General features: G+C 44.5%; 1 protein-coding gene across 1 annotated transcript; it reads left to right on the forward strand.

Moving 5' to 3' along the window:
* The first annotated feature begins 11765 nt into the window (after nt 1-11765).
* Nucleotides 11766-17809, forward strand: LOC121858197. Its single transcript, XM_042354408.1, has 4 exons — nt 11766-11805; nt 15042-15247; nt 17067-17238; nt 17355-17809. Exons 1-4 carry the CDS (start codon nt 11766-11768, stop codon nt 17807-17809), a joined length of 873 nt encoding a protein of 290 aa, XP_042210342.1.
* Nucleotides 17810-21292: the final 3483 nt, after the last annotated feature.

The following is a 21292-nucleotide window of genomic DNA, read 5'->3' on the forward strand; positions in this document are numbered from 1 at the left end:
GTATTGCAGGCTTGTGTAATGCTGAATATTAATGACAATTTTATAGGAATGTCGGTTTTCCGGTTTTATCGATTATTAATAATGAAAATTATATTAAAACATATTAGTATTTGTGAAGGGGGTAACCCTGCCATACACATGTGATACATAATGGACCTGTCTAAGTTGTTTGCAAATAAGATATTGATGATTGACACAACTTGTATAAAGACAAACTTTATTTCACATAATAATTACATACAGTGAGTTCTGCTATAACTCGTGTTTTGACAACGCGAATTGGCTCTAACACGATTTATGAATAGAGGAATGATATTTGTATAACGCAAACGCTTGTTTGCTGTAACGCGATTTTTGCTCACTATTTCTCCAATTTTGTGGTATTAACTGTGAATATGGTAAAGAAGAATATCTCCAAGAAGCGTTCTGGTGATCGCATTCCCGGTGATGATCGGAAAAGAAAGGCTATAACCCTTGAAGAGAAGCTCGATGTTATCAACCTCAAAATCACCCTTCTCCCCCATCAAGTTATATTCATATTTTTTCAAGGTAAAGTGTTACATTTACTGTATGATTTCATTATTAGATATAAATGTAACATTTATTTAGACTGTGCTATCCTTTGTGTTAGGCTAACTACTAAATTTTTTTCGATTTCGAGTAGTAATCTGCACCTAACCCTATTTTCTCCATAAGCTCTGTTATTTCTATTACGCGAATTTCTATAACACGATGTTTTACAAGAACACAACTATCTCGTTATAGCAGAACTGACTGTACACCCCAACGTATGTAGTATGCAATTAAAGATTTTAAGACCCTCTCCACAAAATAAAACATGTCAATCAAAAATTATATACCTACATGCATATACGTAAATAAAAAAAAATGACCACAGAACCAGGTTTAACAGCACACAATTATCATTGTGTGTTTGCCACTAAGGACATAACGATAGTTGAAATTATCCAACACCCTTAATCAATAGATTACTCTTATATAATCATCGTTGATGAGGAAAGCCTGCCTAGTTTCCCCAGATAAAGAACCTCAAAAATAAGTTTCTGAGCATGGATTCTATTTTCACTGGTCATCTGTCCACCAGGCAGGCGGACCATGATTTTGCTCGACGCCGGGCACGGGCACTCCGCTGGTTTGCCCGCCAATTTTGCCCGATAACGGGCATTTAGCGCGTGCCCGCCGGGCACTGCTCGATCATGTGGACGGGCCTTTAGAAGGAAGAAGCAGTGATACCCACATTCTAATGAATAAATATTTTAAAAATCATATCTGAATATTATGACAATCTGAACCTTTACTCACAACAACAAAAATTAGGTTCAATTACTGATTACGTTACTGTAACATTCAGACAAAGCAAATGGACCACTATGTCATACTGGATAAGTAGCAAAAATAGATCTTCAATTATTATCAGTTACATTCAATACTTATACCTCCTTAAGGGTTTTATTATACATCATTGAAAATAAAGATGGTCACTCTACACACACACGTCAATAGCACAGAATGATGGCATTATTTAGTAGAGCAACATGCTTTTACAGGGCAACATATACCAGCACATCACCTGTGAATATAGATGGGTTACTTACATCATAATAACAAACTCTAATACTGGTGTTAATAATATTTATGGTTTCAATATTCAATCTAGGACAATTACATTCCCAATAATCAACCACAATAATGAACAAGAATAATATTTCCCACATACAATCAAGACGAGTGAGTAAACAGGTTTATGCCGCAGCTCCGCGTGGCTGGATTTAGTGCAACCCCGCACTCAAGCTCCCTAGTGGTTTTGTACTCAGATATTAATCTGCCTGCAGGCCTGGAGGAGTGAATCAAGAGTGGTCTAAAATCAAATACAAAATATCACACATGTCTGGCAAGGGAACACATGGCTCATTCAACACAGCTGGAACATAAGATGTTCAACTATGTTAAAATATGAACAATGATATAATCAACAAAGTTCAACTGAGAATTTTAGAATTTGCCCCACACGAGGGCTAGTTTATTGGGCACCCCCTTACATCCTGTGCAAGGTGAAGTACAAAAGTATTTACAGGACCCATCTGGGAAGCATGAGTAGTTCATGCTTGGCTTTGTGACTCATGCATTAAGGACGTAAAAGCCTGAAGGGCCATGGTATAAGGGCCTGTGCCTCTTATAACAATTTTTTGCTTTAATACTTACAACCATTGGTAGCATGACGAGAGGAGGCTCGTGGGTATATGTAATGATAGTATCAAGTAATAGGGAAGAAATAACGGTCGATACTGTAGGTAAATAAGAGACACAATATACAAATACAATATTTATTTAAACATTAAAATGGAGGTAGGGGAAAGTTATATGTACCAACAGACGAAACCTGGTACTATGCCCTCAGGCTCAATATACTCACACCACTACTGGGTGGACATACTCAATAACACACAAACTCGTATAGTAACTTAGCACCATTAAAGCCAGGGGCAACTGCCACTACAACACTCAGTCGTCAGGAGTGATACTCAAGCAACCGCCATGGGGTCCCGCCACCATGGGGCACTTTCCAACGAACTCTGAAGATCCCAATGGAATAACACCACCACACAACTAGCCCTATTGAGCTAGACACTCATCCACCAATGATGGGGGCTGGTAGTTGTGTGTGGCGTGGTGATCCGGGGTCACCTCGCGGGCCGAGCGTTAGGGTGAGACGGGCCAGCTATGGGGCCCATAGGTAGTACTGAAGTTTCTGACAGTCGGGTCTCACGAAGATAACTGATCCTACTGGACCTCGGACATCTCTCCAGACTAGTGGATACAACATCCACGCTACAGACACGGCCTAGGCTGCGTTAGGGACCTGTTTGGGTGATGAAACGAGCACTTACTAACTGTGACAACGACATCACGTTTCAGGGGACGTTAAAGACGTAAACATTACTTCACTCAAAGCATATCAACTACGTTACCGTAACACTTGCACAATCAACTATTAATTGGGTCAAATCACTTAAAGAATGGCGAATTACAACACGGAGTGGAATGACCTACCTGTATGGGTGAAGGGACGAGCACTTACTAACGGTTGAAATGCCCGCGGCACCCTCACTCAAACTAGGTCAGGGATTCCACCTACTTCTATTTCGATGAATTACTTTACTGTACACTCTGACGTTTGAACTGAGACTATGAACTCAGTTTCATTCCCTACTATTATCTTCACAAACAATGCTCTGACTGAGCTATCAAAAGCAAGAATCAAATTGATTACAAAGGGTTGGATGGCAACAAGTCCCAACATACAGCGTCATGCTACGAAACCCGCGGAGTACATTCAAAGTTCCCTTCAGACAAAGACGGCCTCTCGATGACGTCAACAAGGAAACAGAGAAAACGGAGGACGTTTCCACTGGGGGACTCAGAAGGTTTTGTGGACGTTTAAGCGTAATATGAATCCTTAGGGTTTTCAGGTTAGCCGTCATTACGATCATGACAATGGGTTTTGTCAGCAAATTACATAAGATGACAGAATGATGAGTGTGTGGAGAGAAAATTCCCGGTACATTTCATCTGTTTATGGCAAAGCGTGGCAGGTCCCTAATAATGTCATGTGCCAGGCCTGTCAATAGGAGGAGGGATATCTGGACAGGGAGGGAAGAGGTGTTCGTAACGGCTGGGGACCTGCAGGAGGAGGTTATAGTGAGAGAGGGTGTGAGACTCTCACACCCTCTTTCACAAAGTTTACAAACAGTGCGGCCAGACTCAGGGTTGCCAATGTACGCCCATAGGTACCTGTACCCTAGGCGCAGTCTCATGTACAATCAAAGACAAAAGTCGTGTCGTGGTTTTGTCCGAAGATTAAATATAACTCGGGAATCATTATGAGAGGCCCCTATCACAAGGCAGAGCACACCAAAAGTTCAGCCCTTCGGCATGTTTTCACCAGATTTCACGACATGACTTTTGTCTTTCATTGTACACAATCTGTTGGGATCGAGTCAAGGATTGATACTCTCTGTAGTGGCGGTTGTCGTCACCGGTTACAGTGTCTTAGTGGCATAGTGTGGCGCTACCCCGTTGTTACAGGTGTGTCCAATGTTCGTCGAATGCTTCTCGTTGTGTGGCGTGTATGCGAGATTTTAGATGATTTAGGGAGAGGACGAGGGTAGCTTCAGTATCTTCTTCTTGTGTCGCTTCTTTCGCAAGCCGGTCAACAGTGTCAAAGGCAGTTATTCCTATATGTGACGGGATCCAAATAAACTTGACACGGATGTCATCAGTTTGTTCTAGCCCAGCGACGGCGGCTAGGGTGTGTTGATCGGCAGGGGAGGGTAATTTGAGCCTCGCTAGTGCAGAAGTGCTGTCGGTGATTATAAGGAGGTTCTGGAGTTCAGTGAGGGCAAAGGTCGCCCCTTCATGAATGCCCGTGAGGATGGCTATGCGTTCAGTGTCAGTGGAGGAGGCCCAGTCGTGGACCCTGATTTTCCTGCGGGCCTGGTGCTCAGGAATCCACACAGCTGCCCCAGCGCTGCCCAGCGTGGTAACAGACCCATCACAGTAGACAAGGAGAGGAGGGTGGGAGATCGTAAGAGAGTAGGTGACATCATTTATCTGCTCAGGGCAGTTAAGTTTTTGCATATACCGCAGTTGGTTGGATTTACGACCAGGGAAGGTGTGGACGACAACATCAACACTTGGGGAAGTCTATGGCGGTAGAGGTGGATGAGTGTACTCGGGAGGGAGAGAGGTCGAGGGGGTGTAGAGGTGATAATGCAGGATGTCAGTAGCAGTGTGGATGGGCCAGTGTTGAGAGGGGGGGGGAGGGTAATGGGGACAGGCTGGCACAGGAGGGTGTTAAGATGTGAGTTCAGTGAGTGCGACAGGGGAGTCAGTTGCTCACTGCGAAGAAGTTTAACACCAAGGATGGCATTGAGAGCAGTAATTCGATTGCAGACGGGGAGCAGGATCAGTTCCCGCTGCATGACTTCTATTCTGGTGGTCATAGGGCAGCCGAGAATGAGTCTCATTGCTCTGTTTTGGATTTTATCTTTGCTTTGTTTCTCGTGCTGGGAGGCAACTACAAGGACAGGAGAGGCATAATCTATGACAGCTCTGTCGATGGCAATGTACATGAGACATAGGACTCTGACAGAGGCTTCTTTGGGGCTGTGGGTGAGGGACTGGAAGGGCCTCGTTCGTTGGTGGCACTGGGAGATGACGTGGGTGGTGGAGGTGGTGGCACTGGTAGTAGCTTGCACGGGAAGACCAAGGTACCTGTAGGTGCGTACTTGATCAATGTCTTGTCCTTGCAGAGTCAGCGGTGTCTGACGCCGGAAGTGCAAGATGAACTTGGTTTTAGTGTGTGAGATGACTAACCCGAGTGTTTGACAGGTCCAGGCGAACGTGGAGAGTATAGGTTGTTCATGTTACACTGTAGTAATTTGGAGGAGAATGTCTTCAGCATAACTTATGATGTGTCCGTCTAGGGCCCGCTCAGCAAAGATGTCGTTGAGGCGGCAGATGGAATTCATGAGAACATTAAAGAGTGTAGGGCTGAGGACACCGCCCTCAGGCGTGCTAAGATCAATGTCCTTGATCATAGAGTAGTGGCTCTGAAAACGGACACGGGCCTGTCGATGGGAGAGGTAGTCAGCAATTCACGTGAAGAGTTTGCCCTTCACATCCATGTGTGTGAGGCCCCCAAGGATCGCTTCACTGTTGGCTTTATCAAAAACACCTTGAAGTCGACGAAGAGAGGTTTTGGCTGAGGTGTTCGCCATATAGTGAGAGATGCCGTGAGCAGTACTCTTCCCAGGGCGAAACCCATGGAGGTCAGGGTGCAAGAGGGCTTCAATTTTCCAGTGGAGGCGGTAGTGTATCATGCGTTCCATCATCTTTGAGAAGCAGGAGATGAGGGAGATTGGACGATATTCGTCTGTCTGCCTGGTTTAGGGACTGGGATGGTGGTGGCAGTCTTCCATAAGTGGGACAGCTGTCCAGTATCAAAAGAGAGGTTAAATAGACAGAGGAGGGGATCATCAGGGGTGGCAACAAGGGCATTAAGCACATCATATGTGACGCCGTCATCACCAGGGGCGGAAGACCAACCGCGCTTAACAGCATTCAGTAGTTCACACCATGTGAAAGACACGTCAGTGTCTGCAGGTACGTCTTGGTACTCAGAGATGCGCGGTCGGCGTTGTGGTTGCAGTGCGAGGGGGAGGTCACGTACAGTGGGTGGTAGAGCTTCGATGGAGGCACCCTCCTGCCACGTTTGGGAGAGTGCCTCAGCAAGGGCAGCTGGTCTGGGGTGGAGCGCGGGCCTGGCTTTGGTGCCCCTGGCACAGTTAATGGTGCGCCATATATCACTTATAGATGTAGACTGGTCAATAGAAGAAGTGAAATCAAACCACTGCTTTTCTCGTGCGAGAGTGGTGGCAAATTGGAGCTCTTTATTTGTGCGCATCAGGAAGCGTAGAGCATCAGGGGAGCTGGGAGATTTCTTCCACTGGTCAACTTCGAGTCGGTGCCATACTCGGATAGACTTAACATTCCACTGACTCCTGGACTGGCGGTTAGGGCGGCGGTGTCTTGGGACAGGACGGAGGAGGTGTTTGGACAGATTAAGGTAGAATTGGTCTGCGGAGGTGACAGTGTAACCCTGAAACCATTCAGCAATGGCAGTGATGAAGGCGGTTATTTTGGCAGGGGGTAGACTGAGCCTAGGGCACTTGGGTGGGGCGGGTACTCTCATATACTGGAGGGTAGTGTGGATAGGGAAATGGTCACTGTGAGGGGAGTAGAGGATGCGGGTGGAGTGTGGGTGGTGAGGGTCAGAGTAGAGAGCGATGTAGTCAAGTTTTCCTCCCCCAATGTGGGTGGGTGAGGGAGGGCAGAGGAGATGTACAGGGGCATCAGTGGTTTGTAGGTAGGAGAACCAGGAGTTACCCGGGGAGTTTGAGTGGGGAGCCTGGGAGCCGAGACTGGGGTGCTGAGCATTGAGGTCCCCCACAAGGAGGTGGAGATGATATGGTGTGGTAGGACAGGTACAGTAGGGGTGGGGGGAGGCACATAGACATTGACAATATTGAGGGACATACCTTTTCGTGTGATTGTAATGACGTGTGCGTCAGTGGTGTCGTCATCAAGGGGGAGGTCAAGAGGTTGGTAGGGAACATCCTTCTTGACGTAGATACGTAGTCCACGTGTGTGTCCTCGTGGTGGTCCAGCAACGCGGAGAACAGTAGTGAATGGGCTCTCAACACATATGTAAACACTGAGCACATAGGTACCAGCAGCACACCGCATATCTTGGAGGCACAGAACGTCGATATCTTCAGTGAAGACATAAGGTTTTGAAGAGACCAAAATTGTTTTGCAAGCCATTTATGTTCCAGCTGAGTACCTGCAGTCCCGTAGCGTTGCTATCCATTGTGGTGTATTTGACTGGTTACAGGAGGGCTGGTTGGGTACATGTGTACCCCTGGCATGGACGAATGGGCCCCAGGAGCCGGCATACCGGTGGGGTACGGATAGCCGGGGATGGTGTCCTCAGGTCCAATAAGGAGCCCTGGTGGAGACAGCACTGACACAGGAGCAGGGGCGGCTTGTGGTGGCTGGACAGGTTGAGGCACCACATGTCAAGGAGATGAGGCAGGACGTGGCTCAGGGGCAGCAGTACACACCAGGGCAGGCTCGGTAGGCGCCACACCAGTAGTGATGGCCAACGGTGGTGGGGTAGGCCGTGAGCAGGGGGGCTCACAGAGGGGCTACCAGATTGTGTCAAACCAGAAGAGGGGAGTGACTGGGTGGCAACAGAAGGCAAGAGTAGGCGGTGTAAGTCGGAGATGGCGGTACAGATTGTAACGAAGAGTTTTTCAACATGGTTGGTAAATTCTTAGAAGAGGGATATGATCTGTGTCATGTCACCAGAGGGGGATTGAGGGGGGTAACCGGTGGGAGCACAAGGCCTGACAGCATCAGATTAGAAACGATGAGGAGGCCCAGTGTGGTTGAGTTAGGAGACAGTAGGTGCTGTTGTGTTGCAGCCAGGGGAGGCCAGGCAGGGGCAGGTGTTGTTGAAGAAGAAGGAACTGCTTGAGACAGATGAGGGGACGCAGAGGGAGGCGGCCCGGTAAACTGAGGGGGGGGGGGGGCATTGTGGTACATGTGGCCTTTGGGGAGGCTTTTCCCCTGGGACAGACGGATGATTGGGGCATTGCCATGAATCAGCATTGTGCCGGCCATCACAGTTACAGCACCTTGGGTCAACAACATGGCCCACACCACCCCTATTAAGGTGGTCTTTGATTTTCTGGGCACAGGCGGTGGAGTTATGGTTACGTGAACAGAAGCGACATCTGGGACAATCCCGTAGGCAACAGGCAGTGAAGGTGTAACCCCAATGAGAACAGAGAACACAAAATGCAGGCCCAGGATGATAGGGTTCTGCATAAAGTGGAGGGAGGATTGACAGCAGCTTGTGGGGTGTTCTCCCGGTGATGTCGATGTATACCGAGTATACTAGAAATAAAGCCACGAGCATCATCAATGTCAGCGTATAGGGGGAATTATTTCACTTGGAGGAGGCAACATTCATCTGCATCTACTGGGGGTGGCTCAAGTACAACCCTGTCAAACCCAACATTACTAAGTGTTTCATAGATCTCAGGAGTCTGACACTTGATAAAGTTCCGGTTCATACTTTTTCGGAATTGAATGTTTAGACCGTGTTGTCTGCAGTACTTCATCGTCCAATTAAACCGTTCCTTGACGGTTTTCAGTGAGTCTTTGGGGAAGTGCAGGTTCAGCTTACTTGGCTAGTTGGCAGAGGGCAGGGTGGTAGGGTCCGTGACATTGGTGTTTCCACTCCGGCTAGTGTTTTCCATTGAGACATTACTGTCAGTGTCACCATCACTGGGGTCTGACTCTTGAAGGGTGTTGGATTCAGTATGACCAGGTGAGATGGCATCCAAGGGAGAGGGGAAGCCTCTTCTGGGGCATTTATTTTCTGTCATGCTGGCAAAACTTGCTGGCTGAGGTCCCCTCAGCTGTCAAGTTTTGTGGGACGATCGGGAAGTCAAGAGCACCTATGGGCACGTCTGTCCCCTTATGTGGTCACGCCACGACTGAAAGTTCAACTGAGTTAAATTCACTTAATATGGTGTGTGTGAGGCACTATGCCCTTTCTACGTTAACCTGGTTCATAAGCCACCCTCCTCTTCTACACTAATAGTTGATTGGTCCACAGAAAATACAATCACAAATGTGTTCACAATTGGTAAACAGACCTGTTATGATCTAAAATAATGTTAAATCTCTGGACTATCAAAATGCAAATGATTTTAAGGCATTAGCACTTCAGAGAAGATGTGAGAAATTTTTTAATATTTATCATAAAAGGTCGATATAAATACACGCTAATATATGAACAATCTGGGGGGAGGTAAGAAGCTCAGGGGAACCAATCAGTTATTTGTACCTATAGATGAGGGGCATGGCTTCCGGGCCAGGTTAGACGATGGAAGAGCGTGTCAAGAGTGACTATTCACCCCTAGTACACTCATCATATACAACCCTATGGCAACTCAAGAACATCAGAATGTCACTTCACAACTTTATGCAGATATCCATTAAACTCAGTTACTGTAAACATTGGGCTGTAGTGGATTCTTCCCCTACAAATGCCGTGTGTCGCTGACTAGCCGACGCCCCGCGAATTCCCCAGTGTATGCCTCATGGGCAAGGTCAGGTAACCAGCGCCCCCGAACAAAGCAGAGGTCTACAATCAAGCCACGCCTACCCCCGCTATATAAGACCTCACCTGGCCGTGACCTGCCTTTTTCTACCTACAGCCACCAGCAAGCAACACCTCCTCTAAGCACGCTCCCCAACCAGCTCTCTCTACTCCACGCTTGTAACCATGCTGCCATTCCCTAGCACCAATCTGCATTGTACATCCAATACAATATATATACAGAGAGCGCATTGTGAGATTCCTTTCTCCATCCCATCCTGAGTGTGAACCAATATCACATAACACCACAAATGGTGACTCCCCAGAGATTCGCACTCACACAGGATGGAGGAGAAACATCTCATGTAAACCTACAATTGGTGACCCCTGGAGCAGTGAACACCACACTCCTTTCTGCTGCCTTACTCCTGGAACTGAGAAGATAGTCCTGCCTGCTGCCAGCCTAGGCCAACCGCCTTACCCGCACCACGTGCTACCCCACTACTCCACGACGACACCAACTCACGACCGTGTGACACACTTCCTCAAGAATGGATGGACGGATCTCTCTACTGACTTTCAACCACAACGTCGAGGACTGGTTAGTTCATGTGGAAGCAATCCCCATCGGCTTACAAGCTACTGACGAGCAAAAGTACGGCGCCCTGCTCTGTTCCTTGCCCACGGAAGTCGCCACACAAGTATCACGGACTATTTCCAACCCTCCAGAGAACAACAAATTCGCCACCCTGCAGGACACCTTAAAAACGCATTACCGACGGACCCGCCCCAGTCTCCTGCAGAACCTATCTTCTATCTCCCTTGGAAACTCAACTCCGGGACTTCTCTGGGTGGAGATGTGTAGGCTGAACTCCCGGCACACAGACAGACTTCCCAACCCTATCCTGCGACTGCTTCACGCACAAAAGCTCCCCACACAAGTACGTATCATCCTGTCCGCAGTAGATTACTCGATGACACCTGAACTCTACGCAACCGCGGCAGACAGAATATTCAACGAGTGCGCAGCTGCGTGCCTGGCTGCCACGGACAACCCAACGACCACACCAGTACTTACCTCCGAACTTGTAAGCCGGGTTAACACCCCTCAGCCGAGCAATACCTCACAAGACATCAAGGACCTGTTGCAAACTTTGAACTGCAGGATGGACACCATTGAACAGTCCTGCTCCTCCATGCCTGCTGCTGGACCTGTTCCTAACTCACGCACCACGTCCTACCGACCCCAACACACCCATCCTGCCTCAGACGCCGCCCCCAGCACAGTGTATCTACCCCCCATTGGTACCATCAACGTTTTGGTGCTAATGCAAGAGGCTGTGAGGCCCCCTGCAACCACACGGCGAAGTGACATCGACGGAGACGGGTAGGAGCCATAACCTCCGCCACTATCAAGCAGCACATCACACGCCTTATTTCTGACCTTGACCACTTCACTCCTGCTGCCCGTCATGACCTACTACAAACACTACGTCAGGCGGTTTTTGCATTCAAGGCTACTGCCCCACGCCAACCTTCCCACCGCCCTGAACACATTAATCCCGCACCTCCTCCGCCAGTCTGCCCACAATTACCCCTTGCAGCACCACCTCGCCCACAACATTTCTGGGCACCCTCTTTTCTTCCTCAGGTACCCACTGCGCCTGTCATGGACCCTCCTCCCGACGTGGCCCCTGCTCCTGACGGGGACCCAGACACCCCACCCGGCGCCACTGAGGACTGCGTACCCGCTGCGAGAGAAGCACCATATTCCTCGCCTGTAAAACCTTCTCTTATCCACAAACCTACTCCTCCCTCTACTTCTCCCACAGATCTTGTGTCTCTAGACAGAGTCGTCTCCCGTAGCAGCCGGCTCATCCACACCCCCGCCCATTATGTCTCACATGTGGGAAACAACCCTGCCAACAACAAGTCTTCTGCACCGCCCGGAGGGAAGGGGGAGTATTGTAGTGGATTCCACCCCTACAAACGCCGTGTGTCGCTGACTATGCGACCCCCCATCGAATTCCCCAGCGTATGCCTCATGGGTAAGGTCAGGTAACCAGCGCCCCCAAACAAAGTGGGTCTACAATCAAGCCACGCCTACCCCCGCTATATAAGACCTCACCTGGCCGTGACCTGCCTTCTTCTACCTACAGCCACCAGCAAGCAACACCTCCTCTAAGCACGCTCCCCAACCAGCTCTCTCTACTCCATGCTTGTAACCACGCTGCCACTCCCTAGCACCAAGATGCATTGTACATCCAATATAATATATATACAGAGAGCGCATTGTGAGTTTCTTTTCTCCATCCCATCCTGAGTGTGAACCAATATCACATAACCCCACAGGACTATGAAAATCAGTGTTATGGGTCAGATTAATTTCTCAAGGCTATTGCTTACAATCTAATGAGTGTTTGAGCTTGCAATGTAATAATTAAATTGATGTCAAACACACAGGTTGGCAATAGTATTTTATACAGAGTCATCAAAACGCTTTTCTTTTCTCACCGTTAGATTTTATGGTTATAAGAAGGTGACATGTTTCTTTCAAATGATTAATGAATTTCCTAAATACACAACTGAGAATAATTTCAACATGGTCATTAGATTCTGCGATAACTGTGAATCAAAACAATCTGACTTCAGTGCCAATGAAACTCTATTATGTCTCACAGGGTAGGGGATATGATTCTCGCCTCTATTGCAAACTCTCACACAAAAACTTACTTGACAATTTTATTAAAATTAATACAGTTGAAGCTTTCAACATCACTCGCAATGGCTCTTGAATGTTTCAGCTGTAAGCAGGTACATCTAACTTACTGTAACCGTATTCATTCATAATTTCAAATCTCAGAACACAACACGAGATACTAAGAGATTCTGAAACACATGAGAGAAAACAGATGTCTCGGTATTACTGAAGCAGCAAGAAAATGGACATCTTTGAAGGGGGACTCAATAAATAAGTTATAGTTACATGTTTTATGGGCTATGAAGCGTAATATGAATAATCTGATTTTACGTTAACTAGCATGTATGACTGTGGTTAGTACAGTGGAACTACGAGGAACACGGGAGAGGTGAACAGAGGAACAACACTTATGGAGTCGGATCAGACAGAAAGAGGACGAAATTGGAAAGGGACAGTTACTTATGACAACCTAGGAGGCTGTAGGTCGTCTTGCCAATGGTAGATGTCAAAGTTCTAGGAAAGGGAATATGTCTGGGAAATACGGTCAGGACTCTGGAACTTTAGATTCAGGCAATGACAGATCATTCTGCACCTAACAATTAGCGAGGGAATTAGGAGTAAGAACATTTGTGCAGGAGTCAACATAGTGGATGTCCTTAGTTGATTTAGAAGTTGTAAGTAAGTGCTGGTCTGAGGAAAGCGAGGATGGTTTATCTGCCTTATCTGGCTGGAGTCTTAGTCATAGAAAGTCTCCCGTTGGCATTAAAGGAAGCAGTAGATACAACACGTGACATCTCGAGATGGAGACACCTCCAGGGAGTTGTAACACGTGACCAAGACCATACGGTAGAGACTAGTTAATTCCACTGGAGGTCAGAGAGAAGATGGAGCCCCATCGCAGTAAGGACACGCCTTGGTTGGATGGTGAACGGTCCCTTGGATGAACAGTGAATGGATATGCACCTGAGCACTGGGATGCCTTGAGGTTCCTCTGGTGGGACAGTGAAGACTTAACATTGTTATGAGTTGGGGATTTCGAATATAGTTAAAAGTCTACCCAGATCCCAACAGGCAACAACAATAAAAAACAAAGACAATCGGACTATAAAAGGGTAGACAAAGGATGCGAGTTTTTGTTGCGTATAATAAAGTACCATAAATTCCCTAACAAAATATTCAGCTTTCTATAATTTACCCTTAACCATACTTAACCTAAACATTAACAGTATATGCATATTTATACAACATAAAACAATCATGAAGCAAGTGGACGCGGGGAGGCAATATAAGATTACAAATACTTAAGTGCGGAGCTGAGATGGCTGACGAGCAAGGCTGAGTATTGTAGAAGACGGTAGGTAGTCACTGTGCCGTAGGTTTCCAGGATAGGTGATCCTGTGGTCACTTCCCAGAGTGAACTGAACTCTCCTCGAACTCGAGCTGACAAAGAAGACTCGGAGGAGGTGACACAACAACCAGGATATGGAGAAGGGAAACCCCGGAGTGGTAACTAAGACGAGTCATACTCGTGTCTCGTCCCTAGATGGCGTTGCTCGTGGTGCTGGGTAGGTAGATCAGGACAATAGATGGCGTGGTTCGTAGTGCTGGGTAGGTAGATCATGACAATTGGTGGCGTGGTTCGTAACAACATAAAGACTGTGTTCCTATCGAATGAAGTTTCATCTCTTTGGAGGAGTGTGAAGCCCGTCGTGCGCAATGTACACCCTTCGATGTACCTTCCATGATTATAACGCTGAGTTCCTTGCAACTGTGGTACAAGCGGAATGTAATCTTTACGTGGATGACTTACTTACAGCGATGGAATCCCCAGGGGATGCTACAAGAATGTATCAGTAATTGCAACAGATATTATCAAAGGGAAGTTTAGGGGTTATGAATTGGGTGAGTAACATGAAGGGATAAAGGAACTCAACCTAATTCAAGACATATAACCACTAAAACATGCCTTAGGCATGGTATGGGATCTAGAGAATGACCAGCTTGTTGCCAAGGTTCAAGTAGAACACTGACCCACTACAAAGAGGGGACTTTGAGCATTGTTAGCTCAGTCTAGGACTCTCTTGGGCTTGTTGCACCATTACCCATCAAGACAAGAATGATAAGTGCAGGCGAAAAGGAGGATGGGACGAGCCGTTACTGGAGCACAATAACACAGCATGGAAATAATGGTTAAGAAACCTACTGAACATGGCAAGTCTCTGCATTCCCCAATGATACAAGAATAAAGCTTAGATGAGCTGCCTCAGTCCAGTTGCATATACTATAGTATTGTGATGCATCACAGACAGTGTACAGTACGGTTTCCTATCTCAGAGTGACAGACGACCTAGGAAGGATCCACTGTCCTTTTCTATATGACAGGGCAAAGTTGGCTCCCCTCAAATAGCAAACAATACTCCAAGTGGAACTTTGCGCAGCTGTCTTGGCTATCAATGCTGACAGAACAATAAAAGAAGAACTGATCATGGAGTTCGAAGAATCGTTCTTTAGGACTGATAGCATGTTAGTTCTCCAGTATCTTGTAAATGCCATTTGATGATTCCATACTTTCATTGCAATCAGGTGGTTATGATATAGGAACTGTAAGAAACAAAATAGTGGAGGCACTTGGGTACGTTGATGAATCCAGCGGACGATGCAACCCAAGGACTTTCAGTGGGAGACCTGATGATGACTGTCAATGGATCCAAGGGCCAGCTTTTCTGAGGAAAGACAAGGAACACCGGCCAGAGAAGCCGAGACTACCACTGAATCTAAGTGCCGACATGGTAAAGCAGAAAGTGGTGAATTTGGCAATTGGTAGCTTAGTCACAGGGGACACATAAACAAAAAATGCTTTGCATATATTGTGGGCTAGATTTTCATCTTGGACCCATTTACTGGAAGGAGTAGCTTGGCTCAGATGATTCATAAAATGGCTTGGAGAAAAAACCCACCAGTGAAACAAACACGGCAGAATAAGTGTGGCAGAGGTGCAGGAGGCCAAGGTGGCTAACCTACCCTCAGTGCAAAGGGAGTGTTATCCGGACGAGATGAAAGCACTTGCTAGGGGTTGTTACGCCGTTTCTTAATTTACTTTAATATCCAGGTTCTAGGCGTAACCAAACAAAAAAAAGTGAAGTAAATCAAAAGGGGATAAAAATAAATAAAGTAAACCTTTAAGAATCTAATTAAATTAAATACTTACACAATAAAGAGCCTCATAGGCTGTCACAACAAATTGATTCACTATCGAAACTTTTAAGACACAAATGATACTAAAACATCGAAACATCAAAAGAACTGCTTAAACACTAGAATAAAAATAAAGCACTGGATTACGTTAACACTGCATAAACATATAAAATAACTAACACTGAAATTAACTATCGTAAAACAACACTGAATTACTTAAATTTAACTAAGCAAGCACTGATGGACACATAAGAGACATGAATAGGTACTCACATAGATATACCACATTGGTGGAAACAGGAACAACACAGAAATAAAATAAAGTAAAAGTAACAGGTGACGGGTGTCACTCAAAAGAATGTGGACTGAATGACAGGAGGACTGGACTGAACTCCGTCTGCTGGTGGGTACTATATATAAGGTCGGCTCCCGCCAGTGCGACACGCCGGTGAAACATGGGTCGTTTAACGATGCAGATGGTCGTTAGAGAAACAAAGAATGCTTGTTACAATACTAAATGAAGAAATAAGATGGGCTTGAACAAATAATGACAGTTAAAACCTTAACAACACAGGGTAAGGTGACTAGAATATATAATAGTAAATATAACACATCATTACAGGAATAATATGGAACAACATTGAAGCATGTTATAAAAAATAATAGAAAAATACGACACGGTCGTAACAGGGTACAATGAGGGGGCAAAGTGAGCTTCGCAGACTCCAGCCATTTTTGGGCGAGGATGAATTAATCTGGGTGGGTGGTCAACTGAACAATGGCCTCTATCAATGGGGCAGCCAGCATCCCATCCTACTTTCTTATCAACATCACGTAACTGAAATCTTAGTGCAGGACATACATGAAAATCAGGCTGGGCACACCAGAAGAGAACATACGTCGGCTTGTTTATTGCAGTAGTTTTGGATTTCCGATGTCGCTGACTGCTAAACAAGATCACTCGGCTCTGCCGCCGTATCAATTGGAAGCCTGCACAGCAGCGTCAAACTCAGGGCCGGATTAAGCTTAATAGGGGCCTGAGGCACAGATCAACTTGGGGCCCCCTACCCTCAAGGTATATATATATAGCAAGAACAAAATATACCAAAATTTATCAATGATTTCATCAATATTAACCTTCTGCAAAATAACACATTCAATGTTCATAAGAGACAGAAAATTGAGACGTTGCTAGGACATCGTTGAACGAAGTTCATGTTTTATATGCTTCAACGTCGAGAATGTTTGGATTTGGGGGCCCCTTAGAGTCAGGTGGCCTGAGGCCAGTACCTCAAGTGCCTCATGGTTAATCCGGCAATGGTCAAGCTGACTTACCGGAGGACCTAGTTACTTCAGGTAACCCCATTTGCTTACACAGGGGTGGATTGCTTCTGACCTTTCAGCATTAAACAGGAGCGTAAACGTCCCAAGAGGTGGGGATGTCTGTCCACATGCCTGACCACTCATGCTACACACCTTGAGGTTCTTGCCTCACAAGATGTTGATGCCATTCGCAATGCCATAGAGAGATTCTCGACCCATAAAAGTACCCCAGAACGCATTATCAGACAACGGCATATACATGGTTAGTGCTGACAAATAATTGAAAATGGCAGTATAGGTACACAGTTGGGCACAATATGAGGCCATTCGGGATGCCTTCTTGAAGACAAATAGACTGAGTCTTCAATCCCCCCACAGCATCAGACATGGAGGATGTGTGGAAACAACAGATACGGACAGTAAGGAAGGTTCTACAAGCACTCATTGGATCAGAAGTGCTAGACAATGAATGTCTTCAGACCTTTTTTTGCGATGTGGTAGCTGTAGTGAATGAATGGCTGATTACCCCTATTTCAGATGATGTCAATGATCTGGAGGCACTCATGCCTATGCCCATCTTACGCCCTGGTACAACATGCAATCTTCCCCGAGGTGGCCTACTGGTGAAGCAGTCGTATTGCAGGAGATGGAAAAATGATCAGTTCCTAGAGGACCTATTCTGGAAATGTTGGATGCAGGAATACGTGCCTTTGTTGAGAATCTGTCAAACCCATCTCAAACCACAGCGCAACTTTCGACCAAATGACATGGTCATCGTAGCCAGGAAGGCCAACTCTTGGAATCAATGGCCACTCATCAGAGCAATAGAGTAAAACCTGTTAATGATGGACTTGTGAGACGTGTCAAGATAAAGACTGCATGTAATGTGTTGATATGCCCTGTGGTAAAACTGAATCCTAGATGGCATTTTGGCAGTGAAAAACATACTTCCTCTGGGTATGTAGACAAGGTGCCGAACTTCTCAGCCTTGGCAAGGAGCACTCTTGTGCATTTTGGGATGTTTTGGCAGTTCTATTCTTTATAACCGATTTGTGTGACTTAAGTGTGCGCTCTCAATAGGGGGAGTGTTACCTCCTCGCACTGGGCGAGCGTCACTTGTGAAATTTGGGATAACACACGAAGTAAAGTTGGCCCTTAACATACGCGGGGGTTAGGTAACAGAGATACCCGTGAATGTTAAAAATCCGTGTATTTTTGCTGTCCCCCCCTAAAAAATGCCTGGCCCCCAATGTCCTTATTTACCGTATATACCTGTGTGTAGTTCGAGTTTTTAAGACCAAATTATTTGGCAAAAAATTGGGGGTTGACCTCTAAACGGGTAATAGTTTCAAAATAGTCGAAAAATATTTACCAGTAAACAATGGAAATGACGCACCACTAGCTGTGAGTGTCGGTACAGTTGCCAGGGCAGAACTCTTGCGTCATCATAGCAAGCCCAAAGTAGCCAAATGCATGGTATGGTATGCACAGGACGATGTAAAACATAAAGTATTCATTTTTTAAAGTTTATTTATAGATACGTACTGTACAGTACTACCCCGCTTTACACAGTTTCACTTTCCGTGATTTCTCATTTACGCGGTACCTTGCCAGAACCAGACTTTCACTTTCCGCGGTGCATCTACTCATATACACGGTGAAGTATAATTTTTTATTTTTTTATTTAGCTCATAAAATTCATACAAATTACCCGGCCAGAATATAATTTACATTGCTGGAATTCTTACAATATGATGATCATTTTGAATATAAACATCATGGATTTTGCATTAGACATACAAATTTTAGATCTAATGTAATAATTTGGTTTACACAAAGCAAATATTTTATCTTTTGTGCAAAATATATGAAGTTTACATTCAAAATATTCCCTGACCTGCAAGGAATCCATAAATGTCAATTATATTATCCTAACTGTAGTCTGAGTTATTATTTATTACTAAAAATGTAAATATACTATTTTCTCCCAATCCCTTCTCTGGTAGGGAGGGAGGGAGGGAGGGAGGGAGGAACTAACCCAGCTAGGGCGGAGTATTTTGATTGACAGATAGTGTCCTTGAAGAATATTTCTTTGTTTATTTACTGAAGATATATGTTTTAGCTCATAAAATTCATACAAATTACCCGGCCAGAATATAATTTACATTGCTGAAATTCTTACAATATGATGATTATTTTGAATATAAACATCATGGATTTTGCATTAGACATACAAATTTTAGATCTAAAGTAATAATTTGGTTTACACAAAGCAAATATTTTATCTTTTGTGCAAAATATATGAAGTTTACATTCAAAATATTCCCTGACCTGCAAGGAATCTAGAAATGTCAATTATATTATCCTAACTTTAGTTTGAGGTATTATTCATTACTAAACGTTAAAATCTAGAGTTTTCACCCACACATTTATCTGGTAGGGAGGGAAGATGGGGGGGAGGGTTGGGACCAACCGACCGAGCTGGCGTCAGTGTGAGGAGGGGGGGGGGAGGCAAGGTGGGGTACTTTGATTGACAGATAGTGCCTGAAGAATATTTTTTTTTTATTCACTGAAGATATGTGTTTTAGCTCATAAAATTCATACAAATTACTCGACCAGAATATAATTTACATTGCTGGAATTCTTACAATATGGTGATCATTTTGAATATAAACATCATGGATTTTGCATTAGACATACAAATTTTAGATCTAAAGTAATAATTTGGTTTACACAAAGCAAATATTTAATTTTTTGTGCAAAATATATGAAGTTTACATTCAAAATATTCCCTGACCTGCAAGGAATCCATAAATGTCAATTATATTATCCTAACTTTAGTCTGAGGTATTATTTATTACTAAACGTTAAAATCTAGTGTTTTCACCCAAACATTTCTCAGAGAGGTAGGGGCCAGTGAGCTGGGAAGAGGGGGGGGGGGGATTTGAGTCCATTATTTGAATGGACATTAACCTGGCGACTGTATTTCTCTTAAATATTAATTGTGTGAGCATACCATCATAAAATTTAGATGTTAATTTTACTACAACATAGGTATTGTGTCGGAAAAAGTGGAGTTTGGGGGTCGGGCCAGTCTCTATTGGAATTAATCCCATATGTTCTGTTGTTCACTTTAAGCGGTTTTCACTTTCCGCGGTACCCTGTGGGTTCAATTGACCGCGTAAATCGGGGTACTACTGTACATAAATTTTTGTTCATTACATTTGAAACGTCAATCTTTGTTAATTAAATTTGAAACAAAAGAAAACTACAATACCGTATTTTCATTAATATATTACTTCACAAGTATATTTTACCTTAACTGTGACTGAATGAATATATTCTCAGAAATAAATATGGAAATGTAATATTTTGGCTGAAATGACGTATATATTACAGTGGAAAGTGGGATAAAATCATGACGAAAACAATGACTTTTGCTTTCTTTAGTTGTTCAAAAGATTTTACCGTAATTGCTTTTCGAATGGTTTTCAGTTAAAAAACTGTTGTACTGTATTACAATAATATTCTATCCTATCACTAGCCTCATAATCCCACAACTGAAAACCATTCGAAAAGCGATTACGGTAACATCTTTTGAACGAAAGAAAGCGAAAGTCATTGCTTTCGTACGTCATTTCAGCAAAAATATTACATTTCCAGATTCTCAGAAATAAATAATAGTTTTGTTGAAACGTAATGTACAGTATTTAATATTAAAATGCAAAAAGAGCTATAAAAACAATTAATACTGTACACCCGTAATGTACTGGCTGGCATCTCCACTCGTCCCTGCTCCTGCCTCCAGCGTCACCACTCCTCCCCGCTCTATCCCTCTGGCTCCTCCACATCGTCACTACTGTTGTATTACAATAATATTCTATCCTAATTCACTAGAATAAATACTATGATACCATATTTCTGAATATTTTCATTAAAATCCATCAAAATCATTTTCCTTGTCATCGTCTTCAGCACCAAACAGCTCCTCCCAGTCTTCTCTTTGAACAGGGCTAGAGGATATGTGTTTTTTTAATAATTTTCAGTTAAAAAACTGTTACATCACATGTATATTTTACTTAAACTGCACCTGAATGAATATATTCTCAGAAATAAATAGTAGTTTTGCTGAAACGTGATGTATTTCAATGCAAAATAGGATAAAATACATGACGAAAACAAAAGACTTTACCTAACCTTCAGATATTCAAGAGATGTTACTCGTTTTTTTAATAGTTTTCGGGTAAAATACTGTTATATTACAATGATATTCTATTCATACTGTGCTTGATATACTACATTCACGGAAATGTAAT

The sequence above is a fragment of the Homarus americanus genome, unplaced genomic scaffold (genome assembly GCF_018991925.1).
Source record: "Homarus americanus isolate GMGI-L3 unplaced genomic scaffold, GMGI_Hamer_2.0 scaffold57980, whole genome shotgun sequence".
In the NCBI taxonomy this organism is placed as follows: domain Eukaryota; kingdom Metazoa; phylum Arthropoda; class Malacostraca; order Decapoda; family Nephropidae; genus Homarus; species Homarus americanus.